Source organism: Trachurus trachurus, assembly GCF_905171665.1.
Source record: "Trachurus trachurus genome assembly, chromosome: 17".
NCBI lineage: Eukaryota > Metazoa > Chordata > Actinopteri > Carangiformes > Carangidae > Trachurus > Trachurus trachurus.
In genome coordinates this window covers 25474146-25489133 of record NC_139900.1, presented here as the reverse complement: position 1 = coordinate 25489133, position 14988 = coordinate 25474146, and the positions used below count along the sequence as shown (strand labels likewise).

General features: G+C 41.7%; 1 protein-coding gene across 1 annotated transcript in view; it reads left to right on the top strand.

The window, feature by feature from the left end:
* The window catches only part of cntnap2b (contactin associated protein 2b), a gene marked incomplete at both ends in the record, with an annotated part of 53239 nt that extends 38572 nt beyond the window's left edge, over positions 1–14667 (top strand). The window contains 12 exons of the mRNA XM_083991749.1: positions 675–759; positions 921–1077; positions 3086–3213; positions 3321–3491; positions 4480–4698; positions 6228–6464; positions 6579–6812; positions 6940–7073; positions 8044–8137; positions 9020–9250; positions 10828–10902; positions 14468–14667. Of these exons, the coding sequence (XP_083847875.1) occupies positions 675–759; positions 921–1077; positions 3086–3213; positions 3321–3491; positions 4480–4698; positions 6228–6464; positions 6579–6812; positions 6940–7073; positions 8044–8137; positions 9020–9250; positions 10828–10902; positions 14468–14667 (1965 nt within the window). The remainder of the gene's footprint in view (positions 1–674; positions 760–920; positions 1078–3085; positions 3214–3320; positions 3492–4479; positions 4699–6227; positions 6465–6578; positions 6813–6939; positions 7074–8043; positions 8138–9019; positions 9251–10827; positions 10903–14467) is intronic.
* Positions 14668–14988: the final 321 nt, after the last annotated feature.

The window sequence follows — 14988 nt, the reverse complement described above, 5'->3', positions numbered from 1 at the left end:
GCTCCATAGAAACACATGGTAATTTCAGTTTCCCTCAATACAACCACAGAGTTCAAACACTTCACTTTGCTTACTACTTGTTTCAGTGGCAGTATCCTCAGTATCGTCAAAGTGTTTTTTCTCCAAGTGAAGTGATATGTTCTGCCCTACAAAGGCAAAGTGCAGTATCTGCATTTTTTCTTTTTTTTTGACCAATCAAAGGTGTGGCATATTCTCTTTAAACTGGTAGAATTTGATATTGGTACTGCTAAAATTTCCAGAGTTATTGGGCTTTTTATTTTGCTGTCCATCCAAAAATGCACTGTGAAACCAAGGCAAAGTGCAGTATCTGCAAAGAGTACTCTACTCCCTACATTCTATACTTTACTCTATAATTCCATTGGAGTAAAACCAAGGCAAAGTGCCGTATCTGCACCAAAACCAAGGCAAAGTGCAGTATCTGCCATAAAATGGTCAAAATTGGTCAGAAAGACAAACTAGAAAATACATTTAATTCAGTCTACCTTTATCTAATCAATTATAGACTTAGTAGTTATTCATAATTTGATGCTTAAACCTGACAATGAAAAACACAAAAAGCAGTTTTTCTCAGTTTGGCATTTTTACAGATACTGCACTTTGCCTTTGTAGGGCAGAGTTGTAATGATGGAAGTGTGTCTCCTCCCTGTGTGCAGGTGCTGTCCATCACCGGCACTGCAGAGTACTGTGAACAGTACGTAGCCTACGCCTGCCGCATGTCTCGTCTGCTCAACAGCCCAGGTAACAGGAGTCATCACAGCGTCTTCACACACAAACACACATCTGGCCCTGCCGTGATCCATCCAGCTGTGCTCCGTATCCTGATATGAGCAAGATATTGAATGTTTGAATCAGTCTGATGTAAAGGAAACTGACTCCAGGGTCTCTGGTTTGGTTTCCAGACGGCGTTCCATTCACCTGGTGGGTAGGAAGAGCCAATGAGAGGCATTCCTACTGGGGAGGCTCCGGGCCGGGGATACAGAAGTGTTCCTGTGGCATCGAACACAACTGCACTGACCCCAAGTACTACTGCAACTGTGACGCTGACCAGAGGACGTGGTGAGTGGACGCTTGACCTCAGCAGCAACCAGCTCATGAACACTTCACGGTCACTGCACTGTCTCTGTGACGGGTCCTGTTTTATTCCCCCCCTGCTGAGTGTTGTTTGTTTCCACTGGGTGTTGCTCTCTTTACTCAGCTGCATTTCTACTAAAGCTTTTAGTCAGCTTATATGTACAATCATATTTTGTCAGAGAAATCAAATGTTGATGAAGGTCAGTTGGTCAGATGTTCATTTATTTATTCAGTAGAAGGTGATTACCTCAAACAGTACATTTCAGAGTTATGAGTTCATTTCAGACACATTTGGACTGGAAAAGCAGGACCTCCATAGATACCTGCAATTCAGAGACTATTAAAATAAAAAATTACAAATCAAAGAGGAGAAGGAATTCAATTGAATTTCTATATTTCATGATGCCTACCAAAAAAAAAGACAATAAAAAGTTAGTCTCAAGAATATATGGAAGTATACAAGCCTCTAAAAATCATTCTACAATATCCATGAAATAGGGTTAATAATAGTAATAGTAATATCCAGATAACGAACGTTTCTTCTATTTTGAAAATGCCAGTGTATGCTGTTCCTGTTGCAGGAGAGAAACCAATTAGAGCTCACTCCTCCGTCAGTCAAATCAGTGTCCTAATGATGCTTTGTTAGATAAACATTGGGGTAGAAGATTCTTTACAGTGATCATGATCTGATCTGAAGTCGGATTCATTTAGTTTTAAATGTTTGCTGTGTTTTTATTAGGGCTGTCAATCGATTAAAAAACAACAAGTAGCCTAATTAATCGCACGATTTTCTGTAATTAATCACGATTAAAGCAGAAGTAAGCGAGCCGGTCGTTTTGGCTAACTTCTTGTCAGCCGATGGAGTTAGCAGTCCCCGCCCTCGTCATGGATCTATTGGTCCTCGTCCCTACGTCACCACATTCACATGCACGCACAGCCCTTCATGCCGTTCTCTCTCCTCATTGGATAAAGGTTGTAGGATACAAGGAAATAAAATAAAAGTTTTCTCCTCGGCTTACAGCGGAGCAGAGTGACTGACAGACCCGTGTTTTGGACCAAACACTCTATATAAGTGATTGCTGTCGGAAGACATAACTATTTAAGAATATTAACACAAATATTCCGCTTACTTCTGTTTTAATTTATCAACGAATAAACTGTATTTATCCACTCACGACTTGAGCTTACAGTATAATGAATATTAATTTATGTATAATGATCAAATTAGTGTAGAATAAACACAAAGAAAGTATATTTAAAGTCAAAGGCTATTTAAATTGCTTTCTTTAAAGCAGAAGTAAGCGGAATATTTGTGTTAATATAAGTCTTAAATAGTTCTATCTTCCGACAGCAATCACTTACATAGAGTGTTTGGTCCGAAACACGGGTCTGTCAGTCACTCTGCTCTGCTGTAAGCCGAGGAGAAAACTTTCCTTGTATCCTACAACCTTTATCCAATGAGGAGAGAGAATGGCATAAAGGGGCGGTCCTCTCTGTGTGTGCAGCCAAGGGATGCGCGTGAATGTGGTGACGTAGGGACGAGGGCGGGGACTGCTAACTCCATCGGCTGACAAGAAGTTAGCCAAAACGACCGGATCGCTTACTTCTGCTTTAAACTTTGAATCGCTTACTTCTGCTTTAAACTTTGAACACAGTTTCTCTCCCGTGAAGAACAAATTTGGTACAAAAAAGGACCCTTGCTTATATCCTCCAACAGAAATAATAACAAAGCCCAGGCCTACATGATTAGGCTACATGATTTTAACTGTAACACCCATTATGATTTTGTGTTCTTTGTACATCTAAATAATTCTTTTTTTAAGTAAAAAAAAAGAAGGTGGTAGATCATCAGGAAATGATTGTGTTGTATTTCCTTACAATAGTTGTTTATGTGCTCACTTAACAATTTGACGGACAGTTGAACATGAGTTGTATATTGTATAACAGAACAAAAGACTGACTGATGGTTCACTGTGTGTGTGTGTGTGTGCAGGAGGGAAGATGCAGGCCTGCTGGTGTATAAAGACCACCTGCCGGTCAGTCAGGTTGTGGTTGGTGATACGGGCAGATCAGGATCTGAGGCCAAGCTGACCATAGGACCTCTCAGATGTCAGGGAGACCGTGAGTGTCTCTGTCTCTCTGGTCACACATTCATCTTCACACAGACTGTGAATGTGATATGTCATCAACAGGAACTCCCCTGTCCTGCTCTTGTTCTTCTTCAACAGGGAACTACTGGAACGCCGCCTCCTTCTCCAGCCCCGCCTCCTCCCTCCACTTCTCCTCCTTCAGAGGAGAAACCAGCACCGACATCTCCTTCTACTTTAAGACCTCCTCCACTCATGGGGTCTTTCTGGAGAACCTGGGAACCACCGACTTCCTCCACATTGAGCTCAGAGGTGTGTGTGTGTGTGTGTGTGTGTGTGTGTTCACTGCATATGGATCTTTTGTAAATAAAGATAATTAAAGTTAATACACAAGGAGCTTCAGTTTTAGGTGTGCATTAGTATCAGATACTCTAAAAAGAGCTTATTATAAAAAACCTTTTGTTCTAGTCATGTTCCATGTTCCTTAAAGGGATGGTTCAACATTTTGGAAAATTGGCCCATAGCCATAATCCCTATAGTCTTAGCAGTAGGTTTGTTACCCGTAATTGTCTGTGCAAGTTATTTTTAGAACAGGAGCAGAGAAGTGAGCTGCTCAGAGCTACGCTACGGAGGCTAATAGGATTTCTTGGTTTCCCTCATCAAACTCATCAAATACACAATCCAACAACTCCAAAACGCTCTGGTGGACAAGTTGTGACCTGCACATTCACCACGCTATGAGATAATAATGGAACGTTACAAGGCAGAGTTGTTTTAGAGGTAAATTCATGTAAAACCACGTTCTCGTCGGGGCAGTTTTTCAGCAAGAGGTCTCTTTTCGGCACGACACCAGCTCTGCATTTGCCTCGAAAACAACTCAGTCTCATAAAGTTCCGTTATTATCTCATAGCGTGGTGAATGTGCAGGTCACAACTTGTCCACCAGAGCGTTTTGGAGTTGTTGGATTGTGTATTTGATGAGTTTGATGAGGGAAACCAAGAAATACCATGAGCCTCCGTTGTGCTAGCGGAGCAGCTTGCGGCTCTGCTCCACCGCTCTAAAAACAGCTTGCACCGACAATTAAAGGTAACAAACCTACAGTACTCCTAAGGCTATAGGGATTATGGCAGTGGGCGAATTTGACAAAATGTTGAACTATCCCTTTAAGAGGAACATGAGGTGTTGATTCTGAAAATGTTCTAAAGTGGATGAAAACTTCTCATTGTACGAGACTTTGTACTGATTCTAAATCAAAAGCAGGATTCAGAAGGTGATGTGATGTGTGATGTCTTCATCTCAGGAGGGTCTGTCATCGTCTTCTCCTTCGACGTGGGCAGCGAGAGGATGGAGCTCAGCGTCCACTCGCCGGTGCCTCTGAACGACGACCAGTGGCACCGAGTGGAGGTGGAGAAGAACATCATGGAGGCGGTGCTGCAGCTCAACGGCCAGCACAGAGAGGTCAGACCCACCCCCCCACAGGGACACACAAAGCTGGAGTTCTACAGTGAACTATACATCGGTAAGACACGCACACACACACCTTTGGTGACCCTTTCAACATAAAAGCATAAAATCTTCATGATCAGAATACTTCCTGCCTGTAACACCTTATGAGGAGTTTCTCAATTTCCTACATACAGTAGTAGTTTGTGCTGTCTCTTTCTGATCCAGGATCAGGAGGAGACAGCACAAACTCTAGTTTCAACCTGACATGATCTTATTCTGATCAATATTTTATGAGCCCATATGGACATTTATAATTTACTAGATATTAAAAGCACTGAAGTCAACAAAGCTCCTGTACTGTACAGCACAGCTCGACCATATATATGTTCTTTTTAAAAAACTAAACTTAAACTAAAACAGCACTTTTAACCCCTCAGGCGACCAGTGGTGCACCTATTTTATTTTTGTCAGGCTTTATATTGTGTACCACAGGTCACAGGATTTTTACCTGTGTTGTTTGTTTGTCACTGTTTTATCTTTTGTTTTAATGTATTTAAAATTATTTTTATCTGTACCAGTGTCTTTTAACTGGATTTAGAAAGGTGTTATATAATGTTTTTATTAAAATTTGTTAAAATATATAAGAATAAATATGTTAAATATGACACAGAGTCTTATTCATGCATTTAGCTGCTTTTAGCTAGATGATTGGTCCCTCCCCTCCATTGTTGTCCATTGATGCATTCTATGTTTCAATGATCTGTCACTGGATGCTTATGTTACTAGGTTTGCTATTTCTGCATAGCCAACATTAGCATTAACAGATGACGTTAACTTGGGTCAGTATTAAAGAAATATTATTGAATACTGCAGTTTTATGGTGCAGTATTAAAGGGATAGTTCAACATTTTGGCAAATTCACCTATTGCCATAATCTCTATAGTTTTAGGAGTACGTTCATTACCTTTAATTGTCGGTGCAAGCTGTTTTTAGATCGGTGGGGCAGAGACGCGAGCTGCTCAGCTAACGCAACAGAGGCGTGTATTTCCACGTTTCCCTCATCAAACTAAATACACAATCCAACAGCTCCAAAACGCTCTGGTCTTGTCTGGAATGTAGTTCCAGCGACACATTTGCCTCAAAAACAACTCTGTCTCATAACGTTCCATTATTATCTCATAGTGTGGTGAATATGCAGGTCACAACTTGTCCATCAGAGCGTTTTGGAGTTGTTGGATTGTGTATTTGATGAGTTTGATGAGGGAAAGGCGGAAATACTGCGCACAGTGCGGAGCTCATGTCTAAAAACAGCTTGCACCAACAAGGTAATGAACCTACTCCTATGACTATTAGGGATTATGGCAATATAGGCGAATTTGCAAAAATGTTGAACTATCCCTTTAATAAAAGAAGGAATTCACTTCTTTATATTATTGTACATTGTACTGGACACATTATAAGCTCTTGTATTGTAAACACAATGACTCACGCTCTCGCCAAAACTAGTAAGTATACAGCCACCAATGCTAACATTAGCATTGTAGCGATTGCAAAACTTACATAGAGTTCTTTTAAGTGCTAAAGTTGTCTTTCATTTCCCAGGTGCCTCGAGCGGTCAGAGGGGTTTCCTAGGCTGCATGCGCGCCTTGAAGATAAATGGTGTGACCTTTGACCTGGAGGAGAAGGCAGCGTCAACTCCTGGGGTGAGTCCCGGTTGCCAGGGTCACTGCAGCAGCTATGGGATGCACTGCAGGAACGGCGGAAAGTGCGTGGAGCAGTACAACGGATACTCCTGCGACTGCTCCCTCACCGCGTACGACGGAGCCTTCTGCACCGACGGTACGACCTCCACGCTGCCGAGCTCTCGTGACATCATCGGATGATGTCATCGTTCGTTAAAGAGTAATCGACAGCTTTCTTCTTCTGCTGCTGCTGTGTGTGTTTGTGTGTTAGATGTTGGCGGCTACTTTGAGACAGGAACCCTGGTGCGTTACGACTTCCCGTTGGAGGCGGGGCCTTTTGCGCTGCGGGAGGTGAAGAGCCTATCAGGTGTCAGCGTTCCCGGTGAAGCCAACCTGACTCAGGAGGAGCTGGTGTTCAGCTTCAGCACCTCCAACACCCCCAGCATCCTGGTCTACATCAGCTCCAGGACTCAGGACTACCTGGCTGTTGTGCTCAGGCATAATGGTGAGCTCAACAACATCCATCCAGTTGATTATCTTATTTCATTCAAATTAATGGATATGTTTCATTAACTGCTGTTGCATCGTTCTCCCATGTGTGTGTGTGTGTGTGTGTGTGTGTGTGTGTCCAGGCACCCTCCAGATCCGCTACAGTCTTGGGGGGCTGACAGAACCCTACACCATAGACGTCGACCACCGTAACCTGGCCAACGGGCAGCCACACTCTGTCAACATAACGAGGAACTTACGAGAGATACGACTGCAGGTCAGTCGGTTTTTTGGTTTTGGCTTTATTACATTTAAAATGGCCATAATTATTACATTATTGGCCGTTATTATGTTTTGGGTTGCTACAGGGTTACATTTTAATTGTGGATACTTATTTAATGAATTCAATGAAATTTAATGAAAATACATCTGATACAGGATATAAAGCCTCTACATCAGACACAAAATAATGACAACATACGAAAGAACAAACATAAATATACTGTTAAAAAACTTTAATAATCCATACATAATATCACTTAAATACATATAACAAAATAATCCAAAAATAATCTCCCACATTACCTCAAAACAAAAACAATAAAAAACGTATTACCTCTGAAATTTTGAAAATGAAACGTGATGGGAAAATGTCATAATTAAGACACAGTTCAGAACTTTTACAACTTAGCCCCAGCAATATAGTACAATAATAGTTTTTTTTCTGTTTTGTTTTGTTGTTTTTTGTCTTGAAAATTCACCCTGGGGCCAGAAAAACTGCCCTAATTGAAGAATCACCCATAAACAGAGAAGATGGGCGGGGGTGGTGGGGCTTTTTTTTTTTTTTTTTTTAGCAAAGACTGGATGCAGGGGGAAACAGCTGGCCTAGCCCTGTCCAGACATCAACAGCATGTCTAAATCTCACTGACAGAGATCAGACTGTTCATCTTGTTAGCTGACACAGAAATGTAATTAGTGATTTTTGGAGGACTGTTCTTTATTCAAGGTGAAGTTTTTACAGATTATTTTGTTGAATCATTTGAAGCTTGTTTCTAAAAACGGGAAAATTGGAAAGACTGAGTTAATCTCAACTGTGTATAGTTCCACTCCAGTAAAAACTGTTCACTGTTTGAATGTGATCAGGTTAAAAACCCGGAAATCCAAACAGAGGAGATCAAAAAACCAGACGGATTAAATTTAGATCTTTTCCCTGAACTCTGTCCTCTATGTGTCTGTCTGTTCTCCAGCTGGACCACTACCCGGTCTCCACACACACCCTGCCTGTCACCTCCGACACCCAGTTCAACCTGGTCAAAAGCATCTTTCTGGGAAAGGTCTTTGGTAAGTGAAATGTGTAGAGGGCAGGAAACCGCTCAACTCTTCTTTACCTGTTGAATAGATGTATTACTTACACTAAGGTGTCCTGTTGTACTTAAAGGGATACGCCAACATTTTTTTTCGTGTCTTGCCTCACTCCCGAGTCCATGACCAGCAGATAGACACCATCCTTTCGACTGTGCGTGCAGTAACAAGGGAGAACCCGCATCGCCCGTAATTAGCTTTGCTCAAACACTGGAAGAGCATAGGTAGTGTTAGCCTGCCTCCTACCCGAGCCAGCCGTCAGAATCTGATTTCATTTTAGCTCTAAACTCTGTAAATATATCACTTAATCACATTTCAAACATTTTTAGGCGAGAAAGTAGCCATTTAGATCAGCAGTGTGTCGTTAATTTGTCTAAATACCAGCTGTTTACAATTTTGTTCGGACGAATTCGGCGCTACTCAAGCTAGCTGTTGTGACCAACGCACTTCCGGTTACTTTCACAAAATAAAACACCCGTTGCCCTTTACATACAGAAAACCATGACGATGCTGAAGAGTTTCTCTGATGACTTTAGGTGGAGGCAGGCTAACACTACCTATACACTTCCAGTGTTTGAACTAAGCTAATTACGGGTGATACGGGCTCTATCTCCCTTGTTACTGCACGCACAGTCGAAAGGATGGTGTCTATCTGCTGGTCATGGACTCGGGAGTGAGGCAAGACACGGAAAAAAAATGTTGGCGTATCCCTTTAAGCTTTACAGTAGATTCACTTTCTGTAATTTTACGTACAATAAATACATAAAGTTACATTTGAAGCTAGAGCTTTTGCCTCATATTAGAAAACAAACAGCCATGGTGAGAACCCTCGTTGACTGCGTGATCCTCTCTGTCCTGCAGAGACGGGACAGATCGACCCCATCCTGATCGAGCGCTACAACACGCCGGGCTTCGTGGGCTGTCTGTCCAGAGTCCAGTTCAACAGCGTGGCGCCGTTGAAAGCCGCGTTGCGCTCGGGCCTGGCGGCGCCCGTCACCACCCACGGGATCCTGGTCCCGTCCAACTGCGGAGCCTCGCCCCTCACCATCTCGCCCATGGCCTCGGCCAGCGACCCCTGGCACATGGAAGCTGGTAAAGTCACAGTTCAAATTGAATCAACAGTAACTGTGTAAAGGTTAAAGGGATAGTTCACCCAAAATTGAAATTTCATTTCATTTCCTCATGTCGAATAAGGGCTGGGAGAAGTTTCAGAGTTATCCGTGGCTTCTCTGAGTTACAGGGGGTCTCGGCATAGCAGTGCATGTCCATATAACGGTTGCAAATGGATACCAACTGTCTTCGCAACAAAAAGACACACCAGAAAACATCCAAATACCTCCATGCTGCTCGTATGTAATGTCCATCTTGTATTTAAGTCCCGAAATGCGAAATTGTCCCGAAAAAAATTAAATAAGTCTATATTTCAAGCTTGTTTTGTAGCGGAAGCTTCTCGAAGCTCCTCTTCCCGGTTCGTCAAATTTGGACGAACTGGGAAGAGGACAGACCCTGGTTCGTCCAAATTTGACGAACCAGGAAGAGGAGCTTCCGCTACAAACAAGCTTGAAAAATAGACTTTTTTTTTTTTTTACGGGACAATTTTGCATTTCGGGGCTTCAATACAAGACGGACATACAAAGCATACATACAAGCAGCATGGAGGTATTTGGATGTTTTTTGGTGTGTCTTTTTGTTACAAAGACAATTGGTATCCATTTGCAACCGTTGGACATGCACTGCTACGCCGAGACCCCCTGTAACTCAGAGAAGCCACGGATAACTCTGAAACTTCTCCCAGCCCTTAGTCGACATGAGGGTGAATGAGAGTGAAATTTCAATTTTGGGTGAACTATCCCTTTAAAGGTACACTGTAAAGAATTGACTGTAGATTATTAGAGTATTTCTGTAGATTAGGTATTTACAGTAAATACCTGGCAAAAAAGTTCCCAGTTAATTATTGTAAAATCGCAGTTTACTACTGTAAAAATCTATTACAACAACTGTACATCTTTTATATGTTTTGCTGTATATAAATTACAGTAACTTACTGTTTTCTTTTTTAGAAAACAGCAATTCAATGTAACCTAGTTTACAATTTTTTCTTGTATTCTAATAAATTACAGTAATTACCTGGCAACTAAAGTTGCCACTAAAGTTGCCAGTAAATACCTGTAAATAAATAATAATACAATATGTTATTGTAAAATGTTTTTACAGTTAATATTGTTTTTTACATTAGCTGCTTTGCAAATTATGCAGATTGTGAATGAAACAAATAATAACAGTGTACTGTAAGTAAAGGGAAGATGCTTTCAGAAATAATACCATGAATGATTAACTTCATCCAAAGTTCAGTCAGCAGAAGAAACCTAAATCAGATCATAACTTGGCATTTTGGAAAACTTCAGTCTTCTCCTTGTGAATTAAAGGGATAGTTCAACTTTTTTAAAGTATATTTTGGGGGGGGCTTTGTGCCTTTAATTGATAGGATAGTTGAGAGAGACAGGAAATGGGCCACACGACGCCCCCAAAATAAGTTATTTTTGGCCCTGGTTGTAATGTTTGCATATTGGATAAGAATCTAAACATCTGAAGTGCCTAAAACCTTTACACAGTACCGCATGTTGAAATCTTAATGATAGAATCCAAACAAATGTTTGTTTTTTTCCTAGCTGGAGCCATTTTCCCCTTAAACGAGGACAAAGCCACTGGTGATGGAGTTGATCGCAACTCTGCCATAATTGGAGGTAAAACATTTTTTTACTTTTTAAGTGTTTGAGCTGCAGCTGAGAAAAGAGCAGACACCACACACACACATGACTGTGTCCGTCAGCAGCCTGAACAACACAGTGCTGACGGCTGCAGTAGGGAGTCGAGGAGATTCTTCACAACAAGGTCAAACTGTTGTTGTGTGTGGAGAGGCAGGACGCTGACTCAGCACCGCTGTGAAGTGCACTCTGCTGCTCTCAGATCTGTTTTTATGCCTCTAGGCCGACAGCAGCCAGACTGGGAGGAGGCAGATGTGTCGGGGTTGTCCGTGTGCGTCCATCTCATTCTCATGGACATGATAGCTCAGTAACAAGTTATCTGACATCCGGTGTTGTATTTCAGTAAGACAGGTGTGGAGGGTTGCCATGTTGGACTGGACATCCAGTCTGATTGGTAGATAAAGTTGTCATCAGCATAACGGTGAAGCTGACATGACATTTATAAATGTTATGCTGCCTTAAACTACGTGGTACCAGCTCCAGTCGACTGGACTCTGCTCAGCTTTGGTACCAGGTACTCTTCTGGAGGTCTTTTGTTCATTACAGCAGTGGTTCCCAACATTTTTTGGCTTGTGACCCCATTTTGACATCACAAATTTCTGGTGACGGCCGATATTTTTATATGCTGCATTTTATATTTGAGAAAGTGTTCAGAAAGAGGTGCATCAAAATATGGAGTTATTTTTGTCTCATAAATATCTGTAAACGCACAGAAGGTGATCTACAAATGTTCCTTGGTTTGCACACGTGTTTTGCTATCCACAAAGGGTGATCTACAAATGTTCCTTGGTTTGTACACGTGTTTTGCTATCCACAAATACAAATTTCTAATTTGTAGCCTAACTTGTATTTTGGTTTTTACAAATAAATGTGTATTTGTAAATATATTGTGTATTTGTAAATGTATAATTTTCCATTTGTAAAAACAAAAAAGCCATTTGTAAAACCGAAAATTCTGTTTGTGAAGTGTGACTCGGCATTTGTGGATCACCAATCACACACACGCATCTCTTTCCGCAATGACGTATTTCTGAGACATTCCTGCCGAGATCCACACAGATCCACAAACACCAAAAAATAACCAAATAACCAAATAAATAAATAACCAAATAAAAACCAAAATACAAGTTACAAATTAGAAATTTGTATTTGTGGATAGCAAAACACGTGTGCAAACCAAGGAACATTTGTAGATCACCCTTTGTGGATAGCAAAACACGTGTGCAAACCACGGAACATTTGTAGATCACCTTCTGTGCGTTTACAGATATTTATGAGACAAAAATAACTCCATAATCAAAAGAGGAATCAGACGATCGAGACACAGGTGTCAGATGGGGATCTCTTTATTCCAACACGGCCCCGTAACCAATGTAGGCTCAAGATATTCTTCCAACATTACAAAGAGTGACATGCATTTTTATGCCCAACCCAGGCTGAGGGTGCTCGATGTACCAAGCTCATCCTGTTTACCAGATATTTTGGCACTCTATCTCAAACGGGAAATGGGGGAGAACAGTTCGGTATCACTTATCTTAGAGACCTTGGTCACGTAACCTACCCATGCATTTGGCTGTTATCACTATGGGTGTGTGTGGTGCAACTTCCTATCCCCATATCTCTTGTTGTTGTTCTCTACTTGTTTGGCACCAGTACAGGTCACAGCGATCTGGCTCAAACCTTTGGTGGCCTGACTTTCACAATCCTATTGGCGCTCTACTACGGACATGACACATTCTATTTTTCTTCCACAAAAGTAAAAGTATAGAATACAGTTGTTTAAGATTGTGTGTGGTGTTTTTAATCATAATTTAAAAAATAATAATAATTAGTTAAAGGGACAACGAGGAGTTTCTATTTGGTTATAAAAAAAAGTCTCACATTAATGTGGATGAATCTACGCTACCCACACTTGTTAATGGCTCCATTTTCAAGAATTTCACCGTGCGCGCGGAGGCTCATGCTAAATGTAGTATGAGAACACTTTGCTTTCCAAAACTCCTTGTTGTCCCTTTAAAAGAATATTTTTATCAGTATTTTTTAAATCAATACTAGGGGGACGGTTCCCTGATAATGTTCTTTCTTAGCGCGCTAAGAATCTTACCAAAGTTGTTTACCTTTCTACGCCTGGTTCCAAAATATAAAGATTTTTTTTATATATATGTATAAATTAAATATCTGTGGAATTTGCCGTCACTATCCCTCCCTCTGGTTTTTTCACATATCGCACACTGGTAACACTGATGGCTCGATTAACAATCACAGATGATTGACCAGCACCCTTGTTTAATCAGTTTAGTCTTTTCTGCCATTGGTTAACATTTGCTCTAAAAGCAACCCAGCCACTGTCACAGTTTCTTTGGAAAGATGGAGGCGAAACTTGTCTACAATTGCTTATAGCCCCAAGAAGAGTCTAAGAGAGCTCCAGACCAACCTTACCAGCAAATGGTGTAGGGAAGATACTATTAGCTAAGAATGCTTCAGGAAAAACGTGAAAATGTTAAGATAGAGAAAAAGTATCTCACTTCAAATTTGACAAATAAAAAATAAGAGTAACACCATCCTTATGTTTAAAGCTGCTGTCATCCTGTTGTATTTTCATAATAAAAGCCCTCTAGGTTAAGGGAAGTGATCATGGCTGAATCAGAGTTTGACAACTTTGCGTTCACGTGTGAAAAATCTGAAAGTAATTCATTAAAGGGATACGCCAACATTTTTTGTGTGTCTTGCCTCACTCCCGAGTCCATGACTAACAGATAGACACCATCCTTCCGACTGTGCGTGCAGTAACAAGGGAGATAGAGCCCGTAATTAGCTTAGCTCAAACGCTGGAAGTGCATAGGTAGTGTTAGCCTGCCTCCTACCCGAGCCGAAATCAGCAGTCAGAAGCTGATTTCATTTTAGCTCTAAACTCTTTCAACTCTTTCAAACATTTCAAACATTTTTAGGCATTTACATTTAATTTGTCTAAATAGCCTACCAGCTGTTTACAATTTTGTTCGGACGAATTCGCCGCTACTCAAGCTAGCCGTTGTGACCAACGCACTTCCGGTTACTTTCACAAAATAAAACACCTGTTGCCCTTTACATACAGAAAACCATGACGATAGAATTTGTGCTTTTACTTTGAAATAGGAAGCTAACCTACCCTCCATGTAGCTAGCTTGAACCAAAATAAACCGTCTTTGCTTGAACCCTCCGTTTTGACCGATCTCGTCCCGTTACCGGCATTTGACTGCTCAAGATGCCTTAGCGGAGAGTTTTGTCAGCTCTGAGACGAAGATCGTTTAGAGTTGCTGAAGAGTTTCTCTGATGACTTTAACTGGAAGCAGGCTAACACTACCTATGCTCTTCCAGCGTTTTAGCTGATTACGGGCAATACAGGCTCTCCCTTGTTACTGCACGCACAGTCGAAAGGATGGTGTCTATCTGCTGGTCATGGACTCAGGAGTGAGGCAAGACACGAAAAAAAAAAAATCCCTTTAATGCTCTTAATTAGCAGGATCCCCTTCAATAATTAGTTGATAAACTGCTCTCTTCCCAGGCATCATCTCCATGGTGATCTTCACCGTCCTCTGCATCATGGTGTTCGTGATCCGCCACCTGTTCCGTCACAAGGGCTCCTACCACACCAACGAGGCCAAGGGGGCGGAGTCGGCCGACTGCGCCGACGCCGCCATCATCGTCAACGACCCGGCCTTTACCGAGACCATCGACGAGAGCAAGAAGGAGTGGTTCATCTGAGGCCCGCCATGTCCCGGTGGGGGGGGGCCACGGACACATGACGTTAGGATGTATGTTAGTTTTTTCCTCAGCATAGGGAGTAGTAGTGAGGTGAACCTGGAGAAAAGTGCCGAGCGGGTTTATTTAAAAACTTTATGGACAGCGGACACATGCATCGCGGCGTGGGTTTTAAAGCACAGGGCGCAGCACTGCCTGGCAGAGCCCATGTGGATGTGTGGAGCAGTTTGTTTTAACTTTATTTACAACGGACAAGTGTGACAGCATGACAGGCTTCAGGTGATGGAGAAGACAGTGCCACGAGTGAGTGTGTTCATCAGGGTT